The 27,376-nt window shown below is 55.5% G+C and overlaps 2 protein-coding genes across 10 annotated transcripts in view; one reads left to right on the top strand and one right to left on the bottom strand.

Moving 5' to 3' along the window:
• The window catches only part of Pitpnm2 (phosphatidylinositol transfer protein membrane associated 2), a 127,664-nt gene extending 103,104 nt beyond the window's left edge, over positions 1-24,560 (top strand). For 3 of the 9 annotated variants that reach the window (XM_040731154.1, XM_021233255.2, XM_021233256.2), the window contains 24 exons: positions 1,465-1,679; positions 2,933-3,054; positions 4,342-4,569; positions 6,590-6,892; positions 7,621-7,716; positions 9,427-9,528; positions 9,686-9,756; positions 12,111-12,358; positions 12,797-12,986; positions 13,126-13,245; positions 14,031-14,275; positions 14,663-14,841; positions 16,096-16,266; positions 16,791-16,940; positions 17,770-17,934; positions 18,334-18,495; positions 19,276-19,424; positions 19,676-19,792; positions 20,031-20,147; positions 20,250-20,398; positions 20,502-20,651; positions 21,263-21,446; positions 21,522-21,650; positions 21,735-24,560. In XM_040731154.1, the coding sequence (XP_040587088.1) occupies positions 1,465-1,679; positions 2,933-3,054; positions 4,342-4,569; positions 6,590-6,892; positions 7,621-7,716; positions 9,427-9,528; positions 9,686-9,756; positions 12,111-12,358; positions 12,797-12,986; positions 13,126-13,245; positions 14,031-14,275; positions 14,663-14,841; positions 16,096-16,266; positions 16,791-16,940; positions 17,770-17,934; positions 18,334-18,495; positions 19,276-19,424; positions 19,676-19,792; positions 20,031-20,147; positions 20,250-20,398; positions 20,502-20,651; positions 21,263-21,446; positions 21,522-21,650; positions 21,735-22,058 (4,086 nt within the window). In that variant the 3' untranslated portion in view covers positions 22,059-24,560. Of the gene's footprint in view, positions 1-1,464; positions 1,680-2,932; positions 3,055-4,341; positions 4,570-6,589; positions 6,893-7,620; positions 7,717-9,426; positions 9,529-9,685; positions 9,757-10,028; positions 10,190-12,110; positions 12,359-12,796; positions 12,987-13,125; positions 13,246-13,789; positions 14,010-14,030; positions 14,276-14,662; positions 14,842-16,095; positions 16,267-16,790; positions 16,941-17,769; positions 17,935-18,333; positions 18,496-19,275; positions 19,425-19,675; positions 19,793-20,030; positions 20,148-20,249; positions 20,399-20,501; positions 20,652-21,262; positions 21,447-21,521; positions 21,651-21,734 lie in introns of those variants that run through there. The other 6 variants (XM_040731156.1, XM_040731155.1, XM_040731157.1 and 3 more) reach the window with 6 other exon arrangements.
• Positions 24,561-24,871: 311 nt separating this feature from the next.
• On the bottom strand, positions 24,872-27,326 carry Arl6ip4 (ADP ribosylation factor like GTPase 6 interacting protein 4). The gene is made up of 5 exons (XM_013120979.3): positions 26,376-27,326; positions 25,786-26,058; positions 25,594-25,711; positions 25,127-25,196; positions 24,872-25,042 (listed from the first exon to the last, which is right to left on the bottom strand). Exons 1-5 carry the CDS (start codon positions 26,521-26,523, stop codon positions 24,986-24,988), a joined length of 666 nt encoding a protein of 221 aa, XP_012976433.1. The 5' UTR covers positions 26,524-27,326; the 3' UTR covers positions 24,872-24,985.
• Between the last annotated feature and the right edge of the window lie 50 nt (positions 27,327-27,376).

The following is a 27,376-nucleotide window of genomic DNA, read 5'->3' as shown; positions in this document are numbered from 1 at the left end:
GTTCACAGCAAATGAATATACCCTTGTTAACAATGCTGGGTCTGGAAACAGAATTTTCTCAGCCCCCAGCAAATCTGTGTGTCCCGAGGACTCCTGAAGTCCTGAGCAAACAGTTTCTTCACATGCAGAGGCCAGAGGGCAACATCAGTTGCCTTTCTCTTATTCTCTTACTCTCCACCCTATTATTTTGAGGCAGGATCTCTCATCTGGGACAGCCAGCAAGCCCCACATCCTCTTGTCTCTTACTCACTGAGTCATCTCCCCAGTCCAGTGTGTACCCTTTCTTTAGCCGTGGTCGGTTAGATGGCTTCCACCTTCTGGCTGATATAGTACAGCACTCAAGTACAAGGTTTTATGATACAAGGAGGTATGAGATCCCAGCTTGCTTTAGTTTTTGTTGTTGTTGTTTTCAGATGTTTGGAGTCTCTTGCAATAACATGTGAATTTTAGCATCTGGTTGCTGTTCCTACAAAAAAAAATACACTAGAATTTCCTGGCAATTTCATGGATCCTGCAAGCTTCTTTGGGGATTATTCTTGCCTTAACAGTATTGAGTGTTCTAACTCATGAGAGAGAGTGTTTTCCAGTTGTATAGGCCTTTAATTTCTTTTGGTTCTGTAGTCTTCAGTGTACACGTTTTCACCTCTCTGTTTGTTCTTGCAAATGGTGTTGTAAATGCAAGCAGTTTCCTTTTTGTGTTCTTCAGCTTAGTGTGTTGATTTTGTGTTCTGAAGCTTTGCTGAATTCATTTAATTAAGCCTAAGAGATTTAAGGAAAATTCTTTTAAGAGTTTTCTATATAAAGATTATGTTCTCAACAAACTGAAATGATTTACTTTTTCTCTTCCAGTTTGGATGCCTTTTATTGTTTCTTTTTCCTGCCTAATCATTGTGTCTGGAACAAAGAGTACGAAACTGAGTATAAGCAGGGAAGTGGGTATCCAACACTAGTGTGATGGTACACACTTGTAATCCCAGCAGGAGGCTGGCTCAGGAGAAATGCCAATCAAGAGCATTCTGGCTACACAGTGTGACCTTGTCTCAAAAGAAAAAAAAGAACAAACAAACAAAAGGAAAGAAAGAAGAGGACAGATGTGGCAGTGCTCACCTTTAACCCCAGCACTCAGCAGGCAGAGTAAGGCAGATCAAGCGAGTTCAAGTTTAAGGCCATCCTAGAGGAGGAAGAAGGAGAAAGGGGGGGGAGTGGGCATCTTGGGAATGCTCAGTCCTAGGACAGATTGGAGTCAAATAGATGATTTGTGCTTTTAATACTTGGACTTAGAGGAAACCCAGGACTCTGTTCACTTCCATCAGGAGGCTTGGGGCTCATAGAGCCACAGTGTAGAGGCTGGGGTGTCCTTAAATGACACAGAAAGAGCCAGCCTCAAGACCAAAGACCTTTCCTGTTCTGTCCTCTGAGCCTCTCCTCTACCTTGACCACACATCAACATGTTTTTCCCCATAGAAGAAAAGCCGCAATGAGACCTATGGACAAGACAGTGGCGTGGAGATCCTGGAGAATCGGCCCTACACAGATGGTCCTGGTGGCTCTGGCCAGTACACCCACAAGGTGTATCATGTGGGCATGCACATCCCTGGCTGGTTTCGCTCCATCTTGCCCAAGGCAGCCTTGCGGGTGGTGGAGGAGTCCTGGAACGCCTACCCCTACACCCGAACCAGGTGTGCTTACCTCTACCTCCCCAGCATGCCATCTGCTAGGGGGACTCCACAGCATGTGTCCAGGAACTCTCCTGGCAGGCTCAACCCCTGCACCCCTAAAAGTATAAAACTCTGTCTCATACATGTCCCCTAATGGTTCACAGGTGGTCACATTCAGGAAAGAGACAGATGCCCCCATATGCCTGCCTCCCAGAAATGCCAATGGAGGTCATGAAGGCAGGGATTTTGAACAAGGACTGGCATCTAAGAAAGTTCAGGGAATGAGCATTCACTAAGTTCCCATGAACAGAGACAGCCTGCTGGGAAGAAGTGTGAACTGAAGGTAGACCAGATGGCCCAAGGTCTCCCAGCTCTGGGATTCTCAGCTTCTGTAGCAGTGTTTAATACATCCCATAGTAAGCAATGTTTTTCTCAGAACCCCAGCAGAGTTCAGTGCGAGCTCTTACTGAGCAAGGGTACTCCTCCTAGGAGAGTACCCTTCCACACAAACCTCACACCTGGAAAATGCTGAGAGCTAGTTTTGGATTTCAGAGAGCTCTTCTCCATCCCAGATAGGAGCTGTTCTGTTGTTAGAGTGGGGGCTTCTTGCTGGTTTCATGTGCCAGGAGTGTCTACCCAGACCCACTGACTCCAGTGGCTCTGCATGCATCCCCTCCACACCATACCAAGGAAGTTCAGCAGCTCTCATCCCCGTCTCTCTCCCCTAAGCTGGCTTAGCTATTCTTAGAACAAGATGGAAGTATAGAAAATAGACATGACTGTCACATCTCAGCTAGCCCTGCCTATCTTAGTTACATTTCTACTGCTGTGAAGAGACACCACGACCAAGGCAGTTTATAGAAGAAAGAGTTTGTTGGGGCTTACAGTTCAGAGGATGAGTCCATGACCATCATGGTGGGGAGCATGGCAGCAGGCAGGCATCCTTGTTGCTGGAGCAGTAGCTGAGGGCTTAAACCTTCTCCACAAGTGTGAAGCAAAGCGAGACAGTACTAACTGGGAATGGTATAGGCTTTTGAAACCTCAAAGTCTACCCCTAGTGACACACTTCTTCAAACCAGGCCACACCCTCCTAATCCTTCCCAAACAGTTTTATCAACCAGGGACCAAGTATCCAAATATATGAGCCTGTGGGGGCTTTTCTCATTCAATCGACCACACCACCTACCCACCTTACTTTGTTTCCACTTTGGTCCAACAAGCTGCTAGTCACAGCCCCTCCGGAGTTCAGTCCCCATGAATGGTCTTTCTCTCAGGTACACCTGTCCCTTTGTGGAGAAGTTCTCCATTGACATTGAAACCTTTTATAAGAATGACACTGGGGAAAACAATGATGTGTTCAGCCTGTCTCCTGGGGAAAAGAACCAACTGATAACAGGTGAGCATAAAGGCTGAGCCCTGCCGGCAGCATTCCCACCGCAGGCCACTTTCCTCTGGCCCTCCGCCCTTGCCTGGTCTCATCCTGAGAAGAGGTTGGATTCTCTGATGGGGGCTGGGGGGACACAGTGAGGCAGGACAGGCTTCCATGTCCTCAATGTGCATGCCAAGTATATTGGCTTTTTCCTCCCTGTAACTGTGCATGTGTACGCTTGGGGTGCAGTCTGGCTAACGGCCATTTGTGAATGCCATGCCTAGAGCGGACTGACCCATATTATAGTGTCTGTGGCTAGAGTGAGGGTGGCCATTACTGATTTGCTCTCCAGCTGATACTACTGCGCAGGAGACTGCCTCCGTTTGTTAAGCTTTTTTGTTTTAAGTGGTGTCTCAGTACACAGTCCTGACTAGCCTAGAATTCACAGAAATCTGACTACCTCTGCCTCCCGACTACTAGGATTAAAAGTATATACCACTGTGTCCAGCTAAATCTTTTACAAGAGAAATCAGAGATGGGGATTTTCATGTAAAATTTCCCAATTCTAAAAAACATTGATAAAATGTTTAACAAAATATCAAACAAAACACATCTGAGGGCCTGACGCGGTTCTGCAGCCTTGTCTGTGGGGTAATCTCAGGCACAGGTCTACTTGCTTAGATGCTATTCAGGAGCCTAGTCTAGTGAGAAAGGACCGTTGCCTCCTGATTCTCCATCACCTCCGAAATAGTCCCCTGCCCTCAGTCCAGCGTCAGTGCTGCATGGGCCTTCTTAGCCTCGCAGATCTACTCCTATGGCCAACATGCCACCCTCCTCTGCAAAGATTTCTACAGCCTTGTCTGTCCCTCCGTACCCCATATTCTTCATGGGAATTCTCTTCCCGTGGTCTCCTTGGTTCACTGGCCCCTTTATCTCCACACATGGACCATGATATGTCATGGTGACTCCAGAAAAGGCTACAAGAACCAGGCCAGGTAGTACAGACTGGCATTAAAGATGCTTACAGGCTGAGATGAGAGGCTCACGAGGTCAAAGCCTCTTGGACAACTCAGTATATGACCTTATCTTAAAATAAAAAGTAAAAATAGGGCTGGTGATGTAACCCACTAGTAGAGCATTTATCTAGCATGTGTGAGGCCTTAGGTCCAATCTCCAGCATCACACACACACACACACACACACACGCGCGCGCGCGCGCGCACACACGCGCGCGCACACACACACACACGATGAGTCCTGGAAAGGGTGAAGAGAATTTGGGCAGACATGACCACTCACAGGGTGTCCCCATAGACATCATCGACATCGTCAAGGATCCTGTGCCTCCCAGTGAGTATAAGACTGAAGAAGACCCCAAGCTATTCCAGTCAGTCAAGACTCATCGGGGGCCTCTCTCTGACAATTGGATTGAGGAGTACAAGAAGCGGCTCCTCCCCATCATGTGTGCCTACAAGCTCTGCAAAGTGGAGTTCCGATACTGGGGCATGCAGTCCAAGATAGAAAGGTTCATCCATGACACAGGTGAGTATGTGCAGGGGTGGGGTACGCCTTCCTGTCTGCCTTCACTCTCCATGTGCTGGGAGTGTGTATTTACAGTTTACCCCTAAAAGGTGACCCTGTATTAAGTCAGGGTTCCCTAGAGAAATGGAACTGAACACTGAGAGAGAGAAGGGGGGTATGGGGGGTGTCCCCCCCCCCCCCCCCCGCTGTGTCCAAGTATTCCACCAATGAAAAGTCCAAGTAACCGTGACAGCAAGCAGGAAAATAGCAAAAGCTTTCTTCTGTCAGGCTCTTCATATAGGCTGCCACTAGAAGGTGTGGCCCCGAGTTAGATCAAATGATCTACTCAAGAAAAACCTCTCACAGATGTGCCAGCTGTTTGGGCTTTAGTGAATTCCAGATATCGTCAAGTTGGCAGCCAAGAGCAGCCATCCCCAAGCCTGTGCGCAGCTCCCTTTCCCCACCCTGCCTTGGCCATCCCTGACCAGTGTGCCTGCTGCCCACGCAAACACCACATCACTGCCTAGTGATACTGTGGCCTGCACCCCACTCAAGCCAGAAGCCTCTGTAGCTGTCCCCCTTCTGTCACTGCAGCCTCTGGCTCCCAGGATTTTCTTTCCTCTTCCTGAGGAGGTCCAGACCCTAGCTGGTCCATAGCTCTGCCTCTTCACAGGCTGAAAGTTCCAGATGGCAGAGTGGCTCAGACGTAGTGCCCCTCACACCCACGTGGCCTTCCCAGAGCAGGTGTCTAAAGAACAGGTGGTAGCTCTCAGCTGTCCAGGCTCCCCGCCCTCTTCCCTTGGAACCCTAGACTCGTGATCTCACAGGGACATCTGGGAAGATACCTTGTGACACCACAAACAGGGAGATGTACTTCCTTTTATGCTTTTTAAAGAAAAATTCTAGTTGTGTGTGTGATTGTGTGTGTGTGTATGTGTGTGTCTGTCTGTCTGTCTGGGAATGTACATGTGAATGAAAATACCTGTGAAGGCCAATTGAGGATATTAGGTCTCCTAGAGCTGGAGTCACAGGTGGTTGTGAGCAGCCTGATGTGGGTGCTGGGAGCTGACCCCTGGTCTTTTGGAAGAGCATGGAGTGCTGTTGAGGTCAGAAGGCAGCTCTCCTTCTATAGTGTAGGGCCCAGGGATTGAACTCCTGCTGTCAGGCTTGGCACCAAGTGTCTTACCCACTGAGCCATCAAACTCCCCAGTCCATGTTTTGGGTTTTTTTGCTTTTTGTTTGTTTTGGAGCAGGGTCCTCTGTCACTCAAGCTGTCCTCTAACTCAGCATTACCTAAGGATGCCTTATGACCTGGGACTCCTGCCTCCACGTCCCAAGGACTTAGATCGCTGTGTGACACTGCATCCGGCTTTTTTTTTCTTTTTTTAAAAAAAGATTGGGGTTAGGGAGATTGCTCAGTCAATGAAGTGCTTGCCACAGAACCATGAGGACCTGAGGTTTAATCCCACATAAACCAACCAGACTCCATGGTGTGCGCTTATAATCCAAGTGCTGGGGGAGCAGAGACAGGAGAATTCCTGGCACTTGCTGGCATCCAGTGTAGCTAAATTGGCAAATTCTAAGTTCAATGAAGTACCCTGCCTCAAAAAAAGAAAAGGTGGAAAAAACAATAGAGGAAAAACACACCATGTTGACCTCTGGACTCCATACACAGGCATACACACAGGGCGGGGGTCCAACCCATGTTTAAAGCTGATCTTCTATGGGCAGTTCAACAAGAAAAGTAGACCAGGCATCAAGACAGGAAGCTCTTCAGAAGCACAGTGCCATTTATCCCCGGGACATGAAGCCCCTCCAGTGAACTGTGGCTTCTGACCAGAGCCTCTATGCAACAAACGTGGTCCTGCAGGTGTGTGCAACAAACGTGGTCCTGCAGGTGTGTGCAGCCACTGTGAGCGCCCGTGGCCATCTGAGAGCCAGTTCTCTAGGTTGGCAATAGAGGAATTAAGGTGCAGATGAGCAGTGACGCTAGCTGACCTCTGATAGGAGCCCACCTCTGTGCCCCCCCCGCCCCGTGCAGGCCTGCGGCGGGTGATGGTGCGGGCCCACAGGCAGGCCTGGTGCTGGCAGGATGAGTGGTACGGACTGAACATGGAGAACATCCGAGAACTGGAAAGGGAAGTACAGCTTATGCTGTCCCGAAAAATGGCCCAGTTTGCAGAGGAAGAAGGAGTGTCAGAGCTCTGCAAGGACAGCACCACTCAGGACCAAGCATCTGGAGCAACCTCTGAACCCAGCGGCAGCAATGGGGAGTCCCTGGGGCGGGGCCTGAAGAAGCAGTGGTCCACCTCCTCCAAGTCCTCAAGGTCCTCCAAGCGGGGAGGTGAGCTGGGGTTCCTGCCTTTTGATTCGAGACCCACCTTCCCAGTTCCCAGGGTAGCCTTGTCACTGCTGTGTCCTTGTAGTTCTGGTCTCTCCTCTGGACACAGTGGAGCTAACTCTGCAGCATTGCACGTTCTAACTGGCACCAGGTGGGACTTCACCATGAAGTGAGGCTGCCTCTTCCAAGTCACACCCCAGACTTACCCGTATGCCCCAGACAGTCTGTGGCTTTGGAACTCTGAGGAGTGATTCTGGGCAGTCCCCCCAATGAGAGAAGATATCTTCAAGGTATCAGATCCTGGATCACAAGATGAAGCAAGGTCTGCCCTGTGTAGCTAGTCATGCCCCTGTAACAACACACCTTCCCAGCCCAGTGCTCCTGGGCCTGGGCTTGTGGCATTGGAATGAGATGAGCCAAAACCTTGGTCTTCCATCTCTTCCTGCTGAGGAGCATGTTTATGGCAAGTCCAGGGCTCCTCTGAGCTCACATCCTAAGTTCCCCTTGGACAAGGCAGCAGGGTGTTTCTTTCCTCGAAAGGGCCATATGGCTCTACGCAGGTGGATCCTAGACACTCAGTCCCTAGTTTCTTCATTTCTGACTGTAGCGAACTTTTCTGATGATGCCCACTTAGCCCTCCGCATGCCATCACAACTCCCTGCCTGCTGTGACTGGCTCAACAGAGCCTTCCTCTGCAGGCCAGACCATCACATGAGGGTTTTGCCTTCCAGCCAGCCCCTCGCGACATAGCATCTCAGAGTGGAGGATGCAGAGTATCGCCAGGGACTCCGACGAAGGCTCGGATGAAGAGTTCTTTGATGCACAAGGTAGGCAGGCAGCTCCTACAGCCTGTGGGGTCTTCTTGGGCCAGATGCAGAGAACTGTTAAAGAATATGTGAAGCATCTGCCACTCTGCTGTTGCTGTGACCAGTATCCATACTGTTGCAGAGGACGGCTGGGGCTTAGAACACAGAGAATGAGATGAGGTCACCGGGAAGCCACCTCTCTTGAGTCTAGTGAGGACTCAGGTCATGGAAGGAGGGTCTGTTCTCTTGAATGAGAATAGGTAGGTTCAACCTACCCATACCTACGTACATAGCCATATGTATACCTACCCCCACCTCATAAATGACACACAGTTCTACCAAAGCCTTTCCCAGATTAGTTTATCTCCATAAGAAGTATGACTTACAGCATCCTCAATTTTTGTGCTTCGTTTGTTGTGTGCTGTTGCTTTTCTTCATTAAATTAATGCAAATTAATATGCATCTAATGCAGACACTTTAGAAAAAGCAATAAGCAGAAACTAGATGAACCTCACATTTTCCTACTAATGACAAAATAAGCACAGCGGGCACACAGCCAATTGCTCACCTGTGCCGGAAAATGCACTGCCTCGCTCGCACAGAACCACAAAGATGCTCTCAAAGAAGTCAGAAGGGCCAGTAGGCCGGCCCAGAAAGACAGATGTGTCCGACAGCATGCTGGCAGCCCAGCCAGCCCCAAAGCATGCAAATGACAGAAGCACAGAACAGTGGGAACATGAGGTCCTCTCCTGCCACCATAGCTCGGAGGAGCAGAGCGCTGCCCACATGTGGCATCTTCATTAACTGGCTAGCCATACTTACAGGGAGAGAACCTGGGGAGTCAGTGTCCAACAAAAAAGGAGATGCTTGGCTTGTCCTGAGTTAGGCAACCTGGAAAAGGGTCCCAGGGGGCTCCTGACCAATCTCTACACCTGGCAAGGCGTCTTTGGCGCCCCACCCTTCCCCGCTGGCTCTTTGTCCTTGAAAGAGGAAAAACACCTAGTGTTGAAAAAGACTGTATGGAAAAGGCACAGATGCTAGAGCAGCAGGCTTCTCAGATCCTGCCCCGGAGCCCATCCTCAGCCCAAGGAGGAGAGGGCCAGCATGAGCTTGAGCCCAGGCAGCTGCCCGGCCCTCAGAGCAGTTCTAGAGAAGCAGATTGCAAGACTAGACCTGGGTGACGTGTCCATAGCCGCGTCCTCACTGAGCTGTGTCTTTCTGGACACTAATCAGCATCAGCTGTGAACAGATAAACAAAGGCTAGGGTAGATCCGTCGAGGGAAGGAGGCGTCACCACACCCTGCAGAGCAGACAGACCTCAAAAGCTTGGAGCTGTGAGGACAAAGTCTCGCCTGGAAGACCACATAGTGTGTGACTGTGCCCACTGAATGTGTCCAGGATAGGCAAAGGCCTGGAGGAGAGCTCACTATGCTGTGAACCCTGGCTGTTGTGATAAAGCATGCAGTTTCCATTCAAGGTGATGGGAATAGTTTGGAATTAGATAGTGGCAATGTCTGCGCAGCATAATGAATATACTAAATGCTACTTTAAAATGGTGAGAGTGGGGACTTCCATGTGGTGGAGAAAGGCCAGCGGTCTGCAGTTGCCTGGCTGTCCTGTTAAGATAGGGAGGGGGGAGGCAAAGCTGGGAACACTTGTGTTTGTGGGCTCCAGGAACACAGGAGGCCCAGTGTGTCTCCAGTCCCCCTGAAGTCCCTCTTTCTCCTGCAGAGGACCTGTACAACCAGGAAGTATTCCCCAAGGACATCACTAAGTGGAACTCCAATGACCTCATGGACAAAATGGAGAATCCAGAGCCTGAGGACCCACAGGGTAACCAGCCTGGGGGGTGAGGGTGCAGCCTGCTCCCATCTTACCCAGTTTTTACACCATGGTGGGACCCAGGGGCTTGAGGGACTCCTTGGCCAGAGCTCGCTTTTGGCTACCAGTGTTCACAGCACCAGCAGTTATTGTGGCTTCTGTGTTACAGACGGCCTATACCACCAGAGTGGGCCTGAGTTCAGGGTGGCCTCCAGTGTGGAGCAACTGAACATCATCGAGGTGGGTACCCTGGACACCAAGTGACTACGGTTGTGGGGAGGGGGCTGGGGAGAGGGTACAGAGACAGAGCTCTCCAAAACCTCACATTCACACTTAGCCAGACAGTCACCAGAGGCCAGGGGTCCGTTCCCTTGCCACTTTTCTATGGAGACACTGGCCAGCCCTGTCTCTTATGGTATTCATGAGAACCAGGAACAGCAGACAGCCCTCAAGGAAAACCTTGGCCAAGCTCCTCCTTTGGGGAAGTAAAATGAGAACCTTGTAAATTCCAGAGTAAATCTAAGAGCATCACCAGGTTCCCATCATATCTGTGGCACTGGAAGATAAAAGGAGTCAAGGGAAGCAAGCTAAAGTCGCCTAGGCAGAAGTGATGTGGCTGTGGCCCTTGGGGTCAGGCAGAACTCAGTGTGTCCAATAAAGCTGTCTTTATGGAGCCTGTGTCCGCTTTGGGGGTTCTTTGCTGAGCTCGCGCCCCTTCCACCTGCAGGCCGTCAGAGCTGTTTGCACTGGGGCAGGAGCCAGGCCGGACCAGGGTTGTCCCATGCTGTGGTCACAGTCATTGCCCTGTTCTGTTTTCAGGCTGCCCAAGGTGGATATAACGCCTTCATGGGAATTCTGGTCTCCCTGGAGGGCGTGGGAGAGGCAGGCACACCTCTTTCCCTCCTGGGGTCTTCTCCTTTGAGGTCTGAGGTGGAGGCACACTTTTCTAGAAGGGTAGTAGGTGAGGGGAATGATTGTCAGTCACTGCCTAATGTTAGGCAAAGCAAGCAGAGGTCCTTCCAACATAGCGCACACAGCTCTGATTGTCCCCCAGGGGAGGGGCGGGGCCTACAGCTCAGGCTCTGCTTTGGGGTGTGCTTTTGGAGGAGCCCAGCACTGGCTGCAGGGCCCCACCATCCAAAGTCAGACTCTTCTGACCCTCTGAGCCCCCAAACCGGAACCTTCCGTCATAGAACGGTGGCTTGACAGAACATTGACTGGGGGTTGCCCTGGCTCCCTATAGCTGACTTTACTAATCTCGTGAGCTCTGTTCCCCCTAGAGTTCAGGGCAGGGGGCGTTCCTGTCTTAGGCTGAATGTGAAGAAAGCTGTTTTTGGGCCTGTGGGAGTCCCTGAAGGGCTAACCATTGAAGGGTCCAGCCAGACAAGTATACAGAGGGTAATCTTGACACCGCACCAGCCCAGTCCCAGCCACCCTCAGGTAACAAGGTTCAGCTAGATTGCACACCCTGTCCAGGAGCTGGCAGGTTCTTCTTCTGTAACCTTGTACTCACTGCATTGGAGAAGTCCATGGACTTGACCCCGACAGGAGTGGCCACCATTCCCTCTGCCCAGACCAGCCTGTGGTGGGCAGCTCTGTATGTGCAGCTGTTCCTCCCCCAGTCCTGGAGGAGAGCAAACCCCAAGTCAGTATCTCCTCTACTCTCTTCCCCACACTCCTGAACATAACACGGCACAACAGATACAAAACAGTGGTCCTTCTCAGACACAGGCCTGGGACTCAGTGGGCATTCAGGGAGAGGCCTGGGGACAGGGGCCCCAGCCTGGGATGCCAGAGAACTATCAGGAGCTCAGGTTGCGATTCTGTCTCGGTGCTGTGGAGCCAAATGACCAGGGCCTGGGCCTCCAGCCTGCCACCTTGTCTGTGAAAGGGATAGCTCCGTACCCCTGTGCGTAGCCATGCGTTACTCCAGGGTCTCCCTTGGACTTCAGCGCAGGTCTGGCCAGTAGGAAGGCAGGTTCATGACTTGATCTTCCCTTCCCGCTGCAGTGTGCTTAGGACCCTGCCTCTGCCAGGATCCCTCTGCTCTTGAGGACCTTGGCCTTAGATTCTGGAAGTAACGGGACTTTGGGCTGAGTGACAAGTGGAGAACCTTAGAACTAAACTACTTCGTTAGCCTTGGCAAATCCTAATGATCCCCTTGCCTCCGGGCCAGCATGGCCTGACTATTCGGGCCAAGCCAGACCTATACCTGAAAGCAGACATGCAGCAGACATACAGAGGCCTGGTCACCCAAGCAGAAGCTGTTGCCTGAGACCCTGAAGAAAGTGGAACTGGTGGTTTCTCTAGAACATACCCTTTCTTGAGTCTGCTGGTCAGGCCACACCACTTCCTCCTCTCTCTGGTCCTTGCAGGGGTCCAAGGGAAGGGCCGAGGCAGTCAGCCCAGACCCCATAACCAAATAATCAAAACCAGGGCTCTCAGGCCGGGGATTTGGCTCAGGAGTAGAACATTTGCCTATCATACTACCATATATGTATGAGGTCCTAAGTTCAATTCCCAACACCACAAAAACAAAAATCTAGGGTGCCTGAGGCCTGGCAAGGAATTCATGTCCACCACTACTCATGCAGGATGAGGTGAGCCAGCCACTAGCCGCTCCACCCTCCAAGATTCATGTGCTGCTGCTGGTGCTGCACGGAGGCACCATCCTGGACACTGGAGCCGGGGACCCCAGCTCCAAGCAGGGCGACACCAATACTATCACCAACGTGTTCGACACTGTCATGCGTGTGCACTACCCCAGTGCCCTAGGCCACCTAGCCATCCGCCTGGTACCCTGCCCACCCATCTGTGCTGACGCCTTCGCCCTTGTCTCCAAGTGAGTGGCATATGCCTGCCAACACCCATCATGCCCGCTGCCAGGAGAAGGAGCCACAAGCTGTCCCCACCTCTGGCCCCGAGCATTACGTGATTCCCCAGAGTTAGGTCCTCTGTCCAGGTTGTCCTTTCCCACCATCTGACCCCCTCAGCCTGGAGGCAGCAGAGCCTGTGCAGACAAACTAAGTTCAGATTCCTGGAGGACACTCTCCAGGAGCCCATGTTCCATTCTGTAGAGTGTGGATGCTGGCCTGTCTCGGGATATGAGTCTCCTTGGTGGCCCTGGCCCTGAGAGCCTGCGCCCCAGGCCTCCCTGGGAGTGTCTCCACACGTACTTTGGGGGCAGGCAGCTCTGTTTGACCCCTGCTTTCCAGATGGGGAGGGCCTTTGGGTCAAGCTGAGTTTACCTGCCCTCTGCTGACCCAGCCCCTCCCCCCAGCCTCAGCCCCTACGGTCATGATGAGGGCTGTCTGTCTAGCAGCCAGGACCACATCCCCCTGGCTGCCCTGCCCCTGCTGGCCACTTCTTCACCGCAGTACCAGGAGGCAGTTGCCACAGTGATTCAGCGGGCCAACCTGGCCTATGGAGACTTTATCAAGTCTCAGGAAGGTGTGACCTTCAGTGGGCAGGTGAGCGGTGGCAGCGGGTGGAGAAAGACCTTTCAGGGTGGACTGGCCAGGGGACCTGGTAGTGGGACGGGGGTGCTTTTCCCAATTAGCAGCCCAGCGTGCCAGCTGAAGACTCAGGCCTCTGCCATCTTGTCTCTAGGTCTGCCTGATTGGAGATTGTGTTGGGGGCATCCTGGCATTTGATGCCCTATGCTACAGTGGCCAGCCAGTGTCTGAAAGTCAAAGCAGCAGCCGCCGGGGCAGCGTGGTCAGCATGCAGGTACCTAAGCAGGGTCAGAGGGTGGGGCATCCTTTGTTCCCAAACTCCACTAAGGCCTGCTGTCTCTGCTGCACCGTGGAGATGGGCTTCCCTGCCTGCTGTACAGCACCGAGCCGTCAGCTGGCCCATGTTGTGTCCCACGGCAGTGTACCCAGCCAAGACCCTGAGGATCTGACTTGGACGCCATAGTCCATGCTCTGTCTATTCTGCTCATTCAACAATGTCCAAGCCCAGAGGCATGGAGAGCATATCCCCCGAGTCTCAGACTAAGGGAAGGAAAATACCCAAAGCAGGTCAACAGCAGCCCCAAAGAGAGTTCCTCAGTACTCCCCGGGAGACACTTGGGAAGGACACAGGTTGCTGGTGTGGGTGAGCACAAGTGTCAGGCTAGAGCCTGGGGTCTAGAGCACCGTTGCAATGCTCCAGGAGAGCATGTAGTTTCACACACCAAGGCTGTATTGCATGGAGCAGCTCTTGTCCTAAGAGGTGAGGTGGGCGCACCCTGTCCCCCTCTTTGTCTGACCCTGATGTCTTCCTGCTGTAGAGTGGCCATCACCTGGGAGAGATCACTGTGTGCCAAGCCAGTCCTGGAATGAAGGCTGCTAGGACTTAGCCAGTAGTCTGAGGGGCAGTGGGAGACAAGACTTTCCCCTCTGGTTGGGTGAGAAGCCTGCAGCTGGGCAGTGGCCAGCAGGTCCTGGAGTCAGGAGGTAGGGGCTCACAGAACCCTGAAGAAGGGCCTAGGCTGGGGACCACCTGGCAGTGAGCCTCCATGGCCATTCCAGGACGCTGACCTGCTGTCCCCGGGCATCCTGGTGAATGCAGCACACTGCTCCAGTGGTAGTGGCGGTGGCAGTGGCAGTGGCGGAGGCTCCAGCCTGGAGAGTAGTCGGCACCTGAGCCGAAGCAACATTGACATCCCCCGCAGCAATGGCACCGAGGACCCCAGAAGGCAGCTGCCCCGCAAAAGGAGCGATTCATCCACCTATGAGCTGGACACCATCCAGCAGCACCAGGCCTTCCTGTCCAGGTAGGACTTGGGGAATACTACTTAGGAGGAGAAAGGCCCCGCATTGGAGAACCAGGATGTCCCTTCACCAAGCCACAAGCCAATTGCATGTGTGGGTTCTGGGAATTCCTATTGGAGAACTTCCCAGCTTAGCAAGTGCTGTGGTCCTGTACACACTAAGGACCACCTTCAGCCACTGGAGACACATTGTCCTAAGGGTAGGAGTGAGGTGGAGTCAAGGGCAGCATGATCCCATCAGGGGTATCTCAGCCGTAATAGGCTCCCCTGGAGAAGTGACCTGCTGTTACTAGGAGTGTCCCAGCAGGTAGCCCTGCACGTGTGACAGCTCATGGCTCAGTCCCTAAGGGACCATGAGACCCAGTCTGAGTCTCACATCCTCCACTGTAGCCTCCATGCCAGCGTACTGAGGAATGAGCCCAGCTCCCGCCGCTCAAGCAGCTCCACGATGCTGGACGGTGCCGGGGCCCTGGGCAAGTTTGACTTCGAGATCGCCGACCTCTTCCTCTTCGGGTGCCCGCTGGGGCTAGTCCTAGCCTTGAGGAAAACTGTCATCCCCTCCCTGGACGGTGAGAGGCCTACAGGGGTAGGACAGGCTACATGAGCTGGATAGGGGCCACTAGGGGTCAGTCACAACGCCATGGTCACATGCCAGCACTTTCAGTGTCTCTACCACCAAGGGACCTTCCATGCCTCTCCAGCAGGTGTCACCTGAGACCTCCTGCTTCATACCTCTCTCTAGGTCCCCTGAAGCAGCGGGGACACACAGCAGGGTCGGGGAGGTCAGTCTCTGATGTAGGGTCTATCCACGGGGACAGACAAGACCATAGTTCCTCGCGGTGTGTAGAGATGGGCAGTAGGCGGTATCCTACCATCCCAGAAATCCCTGATCCTTGCCAGGATTAGCCAGCATAGCCCCAGAGATGCCCATGATCCCCACAGTGGGTGCTATACCCCCAGTGGCAGAAGAGGAACAGGCTCAGAGAGGCTTACACAAGCAGAGCAGGTGAACTGTGGAGCCGCATTAAAGTGAAGTCTTAGACTCAGTGCCCCCACCGGTGCCCCTGCTCCTTCTCTTCTACAAGGCACAGCAGCAGCCCTGCTGGTGAGGTAAAGCCTCAGCCCTAAGGGGACTCCACACTGAGCATACTCCCTGGGGGCAGCCATCCATGCCTTGCTAAGAGTCATCTCAAGATTCTCACACACATGCAAAGGCCATTCTGTAGGATCCACTGCCATCCTGGGGGATGATAAGGTGAACTACACATGCTGGTGTGAAAAGACCAAGTTCAGAAAGCAGTGTGCGCTTACGCTCACGTGGGTGTGAAGTAGAAGGGAAGCTGGGAGGCTCTTAATTCCCCAGGGAAGGCTGCTGCTTGACACCCAAGCCTTCCTCGGTGCCAGGATGCAGCCTAGGAATGGGCGGGGGCGGGGCGGTGGGGAGGTGACTCTGGCCTGTGTGCCTGTCACACCCAGCTGAAGATGCTCCCACAGGGGAGCCTGGGTTAAAAGGAGCCCTCCACTCTGCTGTTGGACACACTCCCTTCGGTGCCAAACTGTGGTTCTTACCAGTGTCACTATCATTTTTCCAACTAAAAAAATTGGAGCTGGGCATAACGGCACATATTTGTAATCCCAGCCCCACGGCAGGAAGAGGTCAGTATGAGCAGAAGCTACATAATGAGACCCTGTCTCAAAAATTATCTTTATTAGTAAGGGTTCAGTGATCCACAAATTGATAAAAACACATGGCGAAGGCAGCCTGGGCCCCAGGCTCCCACCTACTACCCAAAGTCTCCTTTCTCTACCCCCTCCACTGCCAGTTTTCCAGCTTCGGCCAGCTTGTCAACAAGTGTACAACCTCTTCCACCCCGCGGACCCTTCAGCCTCCCGCCTAGAGCCGCTGCTGGAGCGGCGCTTCCACACCCTGCCACCCTTCAGCATCCCCCGATACCAGCGCTACCCGTTGGGGGATGGCTGCTCCACACTGCTGGGTGAGGCTCCCCAGGAAGGTGGGGGTTCTTTTCAGGTTGGGGAAAACTATAACTGCTGTGGTGTAGCCCCCAACACACTGTGGGTCTTTCAAAAGGGAAGCAGCGTCAAGACACCTGCCCCCATGTGTTCCCCGTAAACACTTGCTGAGCTGCAGATGTAGTCATGCTCCCTGATCCCAGTGGGGCAAGAGGGACTTCTGCCTGTCCACGCCTGCTGAGGGTTCCCAGTAACAGCCAGGGTCATACTGCCTTCCCTGCTGCCTAGGGCCTCCACCCCAATGGGGAAAGAGCTACGGGCCTTCTGCGATGGGGGTGTTGTAGACTGGGCCCACTGTGGTAGGCAGCCAACTCCAGAGTTGGCTGGAGTGTGGGAGGGAGTGGCCCATCCCCTTGCTCCAATGTGTATCCTGGCATCTTTTGTCATGTCCTGGTCCTCAGGAGCCTTGTTTGTGTCAGCACATGTGCAGATGGCCCACTTGAGTGTCTGTTCTTGTCCTCTCTGCTCTCTTCCCGTCTGCCTCCAGTCGAGACCGTGCAGAGAAACCCAGAACTGGTCTTGGAGGGCGGCCCCCTGGCCCCCCTCCCCCACGGGGACAGCTTCCTGGAGACCAGTGTCCCCGTTCCCGCGCTCACCTGGCAGGATGGGCCCCGCCAGAGCCTGGGCTGTGCTGAGTGTGTGTACCCCCCACTCCTGGCGACTGATGTCTGCTTGGCTGCTGTCCCTTGGTCCTCTACCCGCCTCGTGCCCTCTCTGGCCACTCAGAGTCAGTGGGACCTTGATAACAAGGGCATGGCCATGGGAAGTTAGTCTTGGCGCCTCCTCTCTGTGCACAATGATCAGAAGCTGAGGCTACCCTAAAGCAAAGTGGTCACAGTTCCCCAGAGATGGACAGAGGCTGTCCCTATGTCAGACAGCGTGTGATTTCCCTACCTGAGGCTACGGGGAGCAGACACAACATAGAGTGAGGTCTCAAGCAGACACCCTTCACCCCTCAGCTGGAAGACCTTGGGGCCTCTGGGTCTCCCTCCCTCCCTTCGTGAGAATGTGCAGGCCCTTCTGATACACCATCCAGACTGGTTCCTCCAGCTGAGCTCTGTTCTGTCCTGCCTTCACCTGGGCCCTAGTCTACATGTGAGGGCCACTCTGGGGACTACCTTCCTCTGTTCTCGGCCTACGCACGGCATCCCTGAGAAGCTGCCCGAGGTCATGCTGATAATCTGTGGGCTGGTTCAAGACAGCAACTGTGGAGCCAAATACGGGGAAGAAGTGGCCAAGGAGGGCAGGAACCCATGCCTTCCCTCCCTGCCCCATGTCTGTGTCCATCTGTCCACCCTTCTCTGCCCAGCCCTCCCCATCCCTGCTCAGGCCCTTGGCTCTCAAGACCCTAAACCAGCTGCACCCTGGTGCATACCGGATCTGGCAAGCTGGCCTCTCCCATTGCTGGGAGACCTAGGGTCAGGCAGGGCTTCTCTTACCTGGACCTCTGTCCCTGCCCCCCACAGCGGATGCACTCCAGACCCACAACATAGTCTTCCAAGAGCATGCAGCCCCCTCATCGCCTGGCATGGCCCCTGCTAGCCGTGGTTTCCGCAGAGCCAGTGAGATCAGCATTGCCAGTCAGGTGTCGGGCATGGCTGAGAACTACACAGCGTCCAGCATTGCCCAGAGTGAGTGACATCCCTGAGGAGAGGGCCATAGCGGTATCTCCCTGGCAGGAAGTGGGTGCTGAGCCCCTGCAGGGCCAGGGTGCTTCCACCAAAGTGACTGGTCAGCAGTGCCAACCTGCGGTGCCCTCACTGGGAGGGTGGAGATGAGACTTTAGAGGCCGTGGTCCGAATCGCTGGGCCAGGACTGGGACTGCCGTGGGGGTTTCCGAGGTTTCAGCTTTCTTACAGGTCTTCCCTTGGTGGGTCCTGGCTCATATCCTCTCTGGTCTGCTACCAATGTTGGGGCCCCTGGTGTGTATGTATGCGTGCGTGGGTGCGTGCGTGCGTGTGTGTGCGTGTGTGTGTGTGTGTGTGTGTGTGTGTGTGTGTCTGAACCATTCCCCTGTTCTTGCTTCTCAGAGGGTCCCTCGTCACTCAGCCACACCCCCAGCGTCAGGCGCCTATCCTTGCTCGCCCTGCCCCCCCCATCCCCTACCACCCAGGGTCCCCGTGCCAGGGCAAGGCAGGTGAGCGCCAACCTGGAGAGGTTCCCCTGCCTCCCTGACTTGGACATCGGAGAAGGTACCCCAACCATAGCACTCTCCTCTCTAACCCAAGATCACTCACTGTCGCCAAGCATGGCTCACCAACTCACTGCTAGGCCCTGTCTGCCAGATCTTGCTGAGGCTAATGGGAAAATAGCCTTGGGTGGGGAGGAGAGGGCAGGGCTTGGAGCTACCTGGGGATCCTATCTCGAAGGCCATGGGCAGAACTCGGGAGTGAAGCCTTATGAGACAAGTGCCACCAGATGGCACCTATGTGCAGCCACCAGGCATGGCATCCCTCATGCTATTTCTCCCTTGATGGGGGACACTAGGGCCCCTTTATCGGAAGGCCCCGGGCCTCACCACTCACCCTTCACTCTCTGCAAAGCACCGGGAAGACAGGGAGCCTTGTCTGGAGGTTGCAAATTGTCAAACCAAAGTCTCTCTGAGCCTCCTTTCACATGTTCAAGCCCGGGAGCAGTAAGAACATAAGAATATAGAAAGAGGACCTGAGCAGGGACGAGGGTAGGGACACTTCTCAGTCAGTCGCCAACAGCATTGGGACAGTTCATCCAGCTCCAGAAATCCTCGTGCTCCTCAGCACTGCCACAGGGCTTTGTATTCTGGGCAGCAGGGCTGCCTGTGGGCACTTTCTATGCATACCTGCTTGCCTGTCACCAGCCTGGGAGAAAACCTGCTTTGACTGCACCTGGAGGGAGGGCTAGTCTGAGATGAGCAGGCCTGAGTGCCAGGTGACCCACTAGGGTCTCTGTCCTGGAGACTGTGACAACCCTTCCTCCTGACTTCCCCCCGGTAGTCGCTGCCAAGTGGTGGGGCCAGAAGCGGATTGACTATGCCCTGTACTGCCCCGACGCCCTCACGGCCTTCCCCACGGTGGCCCTGCCGCACCTCTTCCACGCCAGCTACTGGGAGTCCACTGATGTCGCCTCCTTTCTCCTGAGACAGGTACCTACTGCCGGGACACAGCCGGGCCTTCCACGGGGATGTCTGGCATCTGCAGAGTGTCGGGGTGGGACAGAGTGCACATTCACAGCAAAGATGGGAACCACTTGGGGTTAGGGGTCGCAGACAAGGTTAGAGGGTGCAGTAGCCCTACAGACCCCAGTTGCTCATTGCCAGTTCCTGGAGACGCTGAGCCTTTTCCAGAGCAGCCCCCCACGCTTGAGCCTGCCCCTCAGCCCGACTCTGTTCCCCAGGTCATGCGGCACGACAGCTCCAGCATCCTGGAGCTGGATGGCAAAGAGGTGTCGGTATTCACACCGTCCCAGCCCAGAGAGAAGTGGCAGCGCAAGAGGACCCACGTGAAGCTGCGGGTGAGGGTCTTCCCGCACCTAGGCCCACGGGCGCCACCCTCTTTAGTCCCATGGGCAGCTACGTAGCACTGCTGGGGGCCATCGAGTCCCATCCATGAGTGCGGTAGGAGCGGGGGAGGAGGAATACACCGCAAGGTTGGCTGCCCCTCCCCCTGCTCTGGCCGGGTTGTTGGCTGGACTGCAGCGTGGAATTAGCTGAGCCCAGAAGATCCCAGCCACTCTCCTTTGGCCTCCCCAGAATGTGACAGCCAACCACCGGATCAATGATGCAGTTGCCAATGAGGATGGCCCACAGACTGTGACAGGCCGGTTCATGTATGGGCCCTTGGACATGGTCACCCTGACTGGGGAGAAGGTAGGACACGGAGCCTGGCATAGTGCCTCCATCCTGCTGGCCAGGGTACAGGGACTGAAGCCAGGCCACGGCTGGTTTGTAACCAGCTTATCTGGGTTTCAGGTGGATGTGCACATCATGACGCAGCCACCCTCAGGTGAGTGGCTGTACCTGGACACTCTGGTGACCAATAGCAGCGGGCGTGTCTCCTACACCATTCCAGAGACACACCGCCTGGGGGTGGGCGTCTATCCCATCAAGATGGTGGTCAGGTATGTGCCTCTGGTGAGGCAGGCAGGCCTGCCTCCTGGGCATGGGAGCGAGGGGGTGGGGGTAGGCTCCAGCTGGTTCTGACAAGCTATCCCTGACGACCAGGGGAGACCACACATTTGCCGACAGCTACATCACCGTGCTCCCCAAGGGTACAGAGTTTGTGGTCTTCAGTATTGATGGCTCCTTTGCTGCCAGTGTGTCCATCATGGGCAGCGACCCCAAGGTGCGCGCCGGAGCTGTGGATGTGGTGCGGTGAGTGACCCTTGGGGCCTGGTGTGGCTTTTGGAAGGTGGGTGGGGGCCAGGTGGAGGAGGAAACTGCACACAGCACAGGCTGGAGGGCCTGAGCCGGCGTCACCAGACTGGTGTACCCTCAAGCAAGCTGTTGGCACACTTGATGCCAGGCCAGTTCCAAGGACGCCTCCTTCGAGGGGACCTAGAACACCTGCCCCCCAAGCTCAGTCCAGAGAGGCTTTGACACTGCCATCTACCCACACACCACTGTCCAAGCCCTGGCTGAGATGTATCGTCCTCTTCTCTGTGTGGTGTTAGGCGGAGGACGTGGCCTCATCATACAAGGCAAGGGTTAGCACTCTGCCATGGGCTACACTCCAGCCCCTTTTCACTTTCTGACACAGGCTGTCACTAAACTGCCCAGGCTGCCTTGAATTTGCCATCCTCCTGCCTCAGCCTTATGCATATCTGGGATTACCATCAGGGCAGGTGGGCACCACAAAGGCCAACTGAAGATTTACTCTTCAACGGCCCAAACGAGCCCCAGCTGGGCCGGAGAGGGGGCAGCTGGGCAGGAGAGAGGGCAGAGCAGCCCTGGGATTACCCCATGCCTGCCCCTGGCCTCTGCAGACACTGGCAGGACCTGGGCTACCTCATCATCTATGTGACTGGCCGGCCCGACATGCAGAAGCAGCGGGTGGTGGCATGGCTGGCTCAGCACAACTTCCCTCACGGTGTGGTGTCCTTCTGCGATGGCCTGGTACACGACCCGCTGCGGCACAAGGCCAACTTCCTGAAGCTGCTCATCTCTGAGGTGGGGCCTGGGAAGACTGGGCGGGGGGGGGCACAAGGCAGGCCCAGCCCACGCCCATGGCTGTCTCATCCACAGCTGCACCTGCGCGCACATGCGGCCTACGGTTCCACAAAGGATGTGGCCGTCTACAACTCCATCAGCCTGTCTCCCATGCACATCTACATTGTGGGCCGGCCCACAAAGAAGCTGCAGCAGCAGTGCCAGGTGAGTGGGGCGCACGGGAGGGCACGCACCGGCAGCCTGGGGAGCCCCAGGCTGCTTGACAACCCACCCTGCCGCCCTCTACAGTTCATCACAGATGGCTACGCGGCCCACCTGGCCCAGCTCAAGTACAATCATCGGGCACGTCCAGCCAGGAACACAGCCACACGCATGGCCTTGCGCAAGGGCAGCTTCGGCCTACCGGGCCAGGGTGACTTCCTGCGCTCCCGGAACCACCTGCTGCGCACCATCTCAGCCCAGCCTGGCGGGCCCAGCCACCGGCACGATCGGACACAGAGCCAGATGGACAGTGAGCAGCGCGGCCAGCGCAGCATGAGTGTGGCGGCCAGCTGCTGGGGCCGCACCATCACAGGCCGGCTGGAACCAGGGGCAGCCACAGGACCCAAATAGGACACCGTTAGGAGCCGCTGTGGTCTCCATGGTGCTAGGCCAGGGCACCGGCCCCACTGGGAGGCCTGGCCTGGGCACACATAGGTGGCTGGGGACAGGCACAGACATGGCTGAGAGCTTGTCCCAGGACCCCGTGGGAGACATGGCCATGCCAGCACAGTCCTCCCAGCCTTGCCTCACGCCCTAGGCTCTGAGGAGCCCAGCTTGTCATGGAAGCTGGCAGGATATCCAGCCCGTGTTAGAAGAGGAACCAGGATGAGCCCGGGAGGCATTCCTGGACATGTTGCCCTGTGTTGATCCTCAGTCTCCTGGTGCCAGGCGTGGGTCTGAGCCCAGCCTGCCACCTCTTTGTTCACCGGCGCCCCTTCCCACTCGGTAGCAGCTCCAGTGGGGGTCCAGCCTGCTCCCTGTTGACTCCAGGTCTCAACTGTCCAACCTCACTGGTTTTGCACTGGTTTTTGAGAGTGGAGACCCGTTACCATCTCTTCTGGCTCCAGACATGTTGACATGCATGAAACCCAGTATCTGCTGATCCAGGACCTGTCACTACACAGAATACTGCAGTGTGGCAAATCTTCACCCAAGCCGGAGAGAAAGGCTGTATCTTAACTTCTGCCGCTTGCCTGGCCTGCCAGCACCGTGGCAGCCCCAGACTGCTGCCCACCCGTCCACCTGCCCTATCCAGAGCTCAGTGCAGTCACAGGGCTGGTGTCCCTCCAGGCCCTGAGCACAGCACGGGCTGGAGGCCGGCTCCTGGTAATCCACCTTGGGCAGCTGGGCCTGCAGCCGCCCGGCCCCCACCTCCACCTCCTCGCCTGCCGTGGGCTGGGGCCCCATGCCATGGCTGCTGCCCGTCGCGTTTCTACGCCTTTCTACTTCTCCATCTGGTTTCTATAAGGTTTTTTTTAACAGGCACTCCTCGGCTGCTTCCTTTCTTAACTCAGTGTCAGTGCAGCCTGCTACGTTAGGACACCCACACTGTGACAGGGTCCCACTCAGTCTGGGCTGTGGGCCCTGCACCTGGTCCACTCGGCAAGGTGTGGGCTTCTCGCCTCACCTGACCCACAATTCCACCAACTTCCTACTCTGGGGCAGGTGGAGTTCTTAGGTTTTCTTAATGCCATTCCGTTGAATGTCTACTCCAAGGAGCCACAGCTTGCTGTGTCAGCTTAAGGGCAGACAGCCATTTTATTTCTCCCCAAACAAGGACAGGTGTCCCACATGCTGGGTCTGAGCCCTGCCTTCCCCACAGCACTGAGCACAATTCCACTGCACCTTCCCTGCGCTGGCTGAGTCCACCCGGCTCAGGCCAGCTGTCCAGCGACGGGGCTCTGTGCCTCAGGAGCTGCCAAGCTGGGCTCAGACTCAGGGCCGAGCGGCTAGGCTTGTAGGTGTGCAGGAGAGACGCATACAACACAGGAGTGGTGCCCCGCCGCGTGGGCCCAGACAGAAAGAAAGCTATTTATTTTGTGCAGAGGAAAAAAATGTCTGGAGAGGTGAGACCTTCATGGTCTTCCTTTAAGATGTGGCTTTGTTGTGTCAAGTTCTATATAAAGCAGTGATTACTTTATGGACCAAGACTCCATGACCTGTCACGGTGAAAGTGCAATATCTGCTCCTCCCCCCTAAGGAAGCTGCTGGCTGACAATCACTGCCCCGCTAGGGGTCCCAGTAGCCAGTGCCTCCTGCCTCAGCCCCGCCCGTCTTGCCTCAGCCTAGATGACCAGCCGCTGGGAGAAGCACCTGGAAGCCTCAGGCCACCTGCAATAAAGGCCAGGGAGGCCCTGGGGTCAGCGGGCTTGGTCTCTCCCCCTGGGCAGCCGCCTGTGGCTCTGAATGCCCCTGCCTGCCCAGCCGCCAGCCATGCCAAGGATAACAGCAATAGTCCCCTGGGGCTCTCCCAGGGCCCTTAGCCATAGATGGTGAGACGGGCAGCCTCCCCTCAAACCTCGCTCAAGTCTGCTCTCTGCTTCCCCTAAGATTCCCTTGGCTAATTCTCTTAAGGAAGCCCCACTTTACAAAGACTAAGAGAGGAAGGTCAAAGTCCCTTAAAAATACCAAAAAATGTTTACAGTGTCAGGTGCTGAGCTGCAGGGCTCAGGCCTGGCCATCCGTAACCAAAGGGTGAGGCAGACCTTGTCACCTGCCGCCCACCCCAGGCCTGTTAGAGTAGAAGCCTTAGTCACCCCCTCCCCATCCAGTCCCCAGGACTGAGCCTCAATGCCACCCAGCACCAACCACCTGCCTTCTCTTTGATTTCTAAAGGAGGATTCAGCAAAGCACCCCACCCCACCCTGGTTCTGTGTGAGCTGCCCTCCACCCTACCCCGTGACATCTTCACGTCTCAGCCCCTCCTGTGTGTCCTTGTGCCACCTGTTTCTCTGGACAGTGTGTGAGCCGTGTCCTGACCCCACCCACGCTGTCCCTGCATCGTCTGGCCTGAGTGTGCTCTCTGTATACCGTGTCACTGTCTGTTAACCAATTAAAGAAGCAGGAGGCTTCCTTCTGGTCTCATTACTGCGGCGGCACCATGGGTCTCCTGGTGTGTGGGTGGGGCAGGACACTGAAGGTGTGGTGCTTAGGGACATCCACTGCAGTAACACACGCTCACTGACTACTGAGACGTCAGACACGCCCTCGAGCTGACTGCCCTTCTCAGGCACACGCCTGGTGAGGTAGGTTTGGGGCCTCTGCTCCCCAGGGGACACAGGCCATGGCCTGATGAGCTCAACCTAAGGACCCAGGCTGAGTCAAGTGAAGAGGGACAGGGTGGCCAGAAGTCGAATGGCAACAGAAAGCAACAGGACAGGAACTCTGATCGAGACTATTTAATACTGACACTCCACTCCCACCCACTGCACCCAAGAGGATGCTGGAGTAGGCCAGCGGCCACCACAGTAGTTCACAGACCTGGGATACCAGGGCCCTCAGGGAAGCAGGCCCGCTCGCATCTGGAAGGCAAGGCCGTCCCCTCGGGTGGCTTGCTGAGGAAGAAAACAGGACAGAAGCATGAGATTCTGAGTGTTGATTCAGCACGGGCAAAGCATGGCCAAAGCAGTGACACCAACCTTGTTGATTTCTCTGTGTCGTTCTTTGGTTACGATTTCCTCTAAGACTTCACCATCTCCCTTGATGAGCCTGGGGTTAGAGGGAGTCAGCTCAGCAAGGAGGAGGCTGGGACTCTTATACCATAGCAACAGAACCAAAGCCACCCAAGGCAAGCCCGACCACCTCAAGTAGGGGAGCCTGGCCACTCTTGCCAACCACCCCTGGGGCCAGAATGCAGACAGTCCAGGCAGGCTCTCCTTTGTCACAGCAACCGTTTGAAAAGTTCCAAGGCCCTTCCAGTCCTGGCACCACTTCAAGGGGCACAGGGGACAGCAGCTGGGATGCCACACCTCAAGTAACTATTTCCCCCTACTTTGTCTGTGATGGAAGTGGCTGCAGCTCCCCACCCTCAAGCGCACGTCCTGGGCAGATACTCCCGACTGCACTGACGGCAGGAGCAGCTGGCTGTGCCTGCTGCCCCACACACCTTGTGCGACCTGTCTCTGGGTCCACCACCTTGCGAATAACACTCTGTCGGGCATCCCACTCCTCCTTTGTCATGGGCTTCATGGCCTGGATGCGAGACTTCTGCTCGTCAGTCAGGACTGGAAGGGAATACGGAGGGCATCAGACCTGGAGGGAGCAGCCTCTCCCCACCGCATGCTGGCCCACACGGTACCTGGGCCATCGTCCTCCCCGGCTGATTTGTGCCACTGATCCAGCGAGGGGCCGGGCAGGGCCTCTGCCGGGTGCATCACCGCAGCTTTCTCCTTGCCTTTCCTCTTCAGCTTCTTCTTCCGTTTCTTCTTCTTCTTCCTCTTCTTATCCTTGTGTTTCCCCCGCTTCCTCCGGCCGTCACTGGAGGACGAGGACGAAGCGGAGCTGGAAGAGCTGGAAGAGGAGGAGGAAGAGCTGGACCTCGCTGTCCTCCGGGCCTTGTGCTTGCTTCTCTCTGTGATGCAGGGAGAAGGTAAGGCCTCTGTCCCCTGCTGTGGCCTGGGGCAGGCTCAGGCCTCTATTCGGTAGGACCCTCCCAATCGGCTCTTCCACAGCACATTCCGAACCTTCCTTGGGGTTCTAGAAGTCACTGTGTGCCTGGCAGGGTGGCCAGGCCAAGACTTGGTGCACTGAAGCATAAATAAGGTACACCCTCCACTCAACCGAGCCTCCTCCCCATCCGCGGGCCCCAATCCTCGCTCCCTGGGGGCAGACACAAGCCTCCCGCAGCGCAGGCGCCTCACACCCCGTTCCCGTCTCTGCGGTGCTCACCCTCAGAGGTGCTGCAGGCCTTGTGACCTGGAGATCTGGAGTTCCTCGAGGCGTCCTTACTACTCTTCTTACTTCGCTTTTCTGAATCCCGCCGACCCCGGGACCGACTGCGACTCCTCGAGCGCTTGCGAGAGCCAGCGTGAGCCATAGCAAAACTGGCTAGAGACCGGAAGAGGCGACTTTAACCTGCAGCTCTTCTTGGGCACGTCCGCAGAGTAGACCCAAACTCAGTGCCAACGGGGCCTGGTCCTCGGGGTACCTAGCACCCATTCCCGCCCGAGAGCCTCGCGCTTGGCGACACCAGCTCCACCGACTCCGCGCCGCGCGGCCCCTTTAAGAGCCCGCCCCGCCCACACGCCTGCGCACTAGACTCTGCGCCGTGGGGAAATTCCTCAGCTTTCCTCAACTGCAAGAGGCGGGCTGGCTGCTCAGAGATGAGTCTCCAGGTTCCCGCGCCAACCACCAGTCTACAGCCAGCCTCTGCATGGGGAAACAGCGGCCAGTTGGGGTTTTTTCCGGTCCACTTCCGGGATGGGTCCTTCCTGGAAGGCCATCCGGGTATAGTTTAAGTCCCTGCTGCCTTTAGTTCCGGACCCCGGGTTCCGATTCTGGCACGCCTACTTCCAACAAGAAGGGATCCACCTTGAGCCTCTGCTGCACGGGTGGGAGATGGGGTGTGGCAGCGACAGCCACAAGCCTTCGGGGCTCTCACTCTCTTTCCTGAAAGCCATCCTCCTACTGTTTCCCCTGATTAGGCTGCCGTCCTATCCGCTCCACCAGACTAAGAACTTCAGCAGACTGAAGACTGGTGTTTCCAACATCATTGAGTGGAGTTCACAAATACAGCGGCCATCAGGAGCCATGGATCATGGCAATCAATTAATGAATCCCCGGCCTGACCCTGCTCCATCTGATTTTTGCCGTGAGAATGGAGGCAAGTGTTTCTGAATTTTACCACTTCCTCTTAGTACCTAGAAGTCAAGACTTACAAGAGAAGTCCC

Source organism: Mesocricetus auratus, unplaced genomic scaffold (assembly GCF_017639785.1).
Source record: "Mesocricetus auratus isolate SY011 unplaced genomic scaffold, BCM_Maur_2.0 Super-Scaffold_100025, whole genome shotgun sequence".
NCBI lineage: Eukaryota > Metazoa > Chordata > Mammalia > Rodentia > Cricetidae > Mesocricetus > Mesocricetus auratus.
Note: the sequence above shows the minus strand (reverse complement) of the source record. Positions and strands in the feature narration are given on the sequence as shown.

Excerpts from the sequence above, each read along its gene's own strand:
- Arl6ip4 (XM_013120979.3), bottom strand. The coding sequence starts at position 26,523 with ATGGCTCACGCTGGCTCTCGCAAGCGCTCGAGGAGTCGCAGTCGGTCC. Across the intron at positions 26,059-26,375 it reads GGCCTGCAGCACCTCTGAGG|AGAGAAGCAAGCACAAGGCC; the intron begins GTGAGCACCGCA and ends CCTGCATCACAG. Across the intron at positions 25,712-25,785 it reads CGGGGAGGACGATGGCCCAG|TCCTGACTGACGAGCAGAAG; the intron begins GTACCGTGTGGG and ends ATTCCCTTCCAG.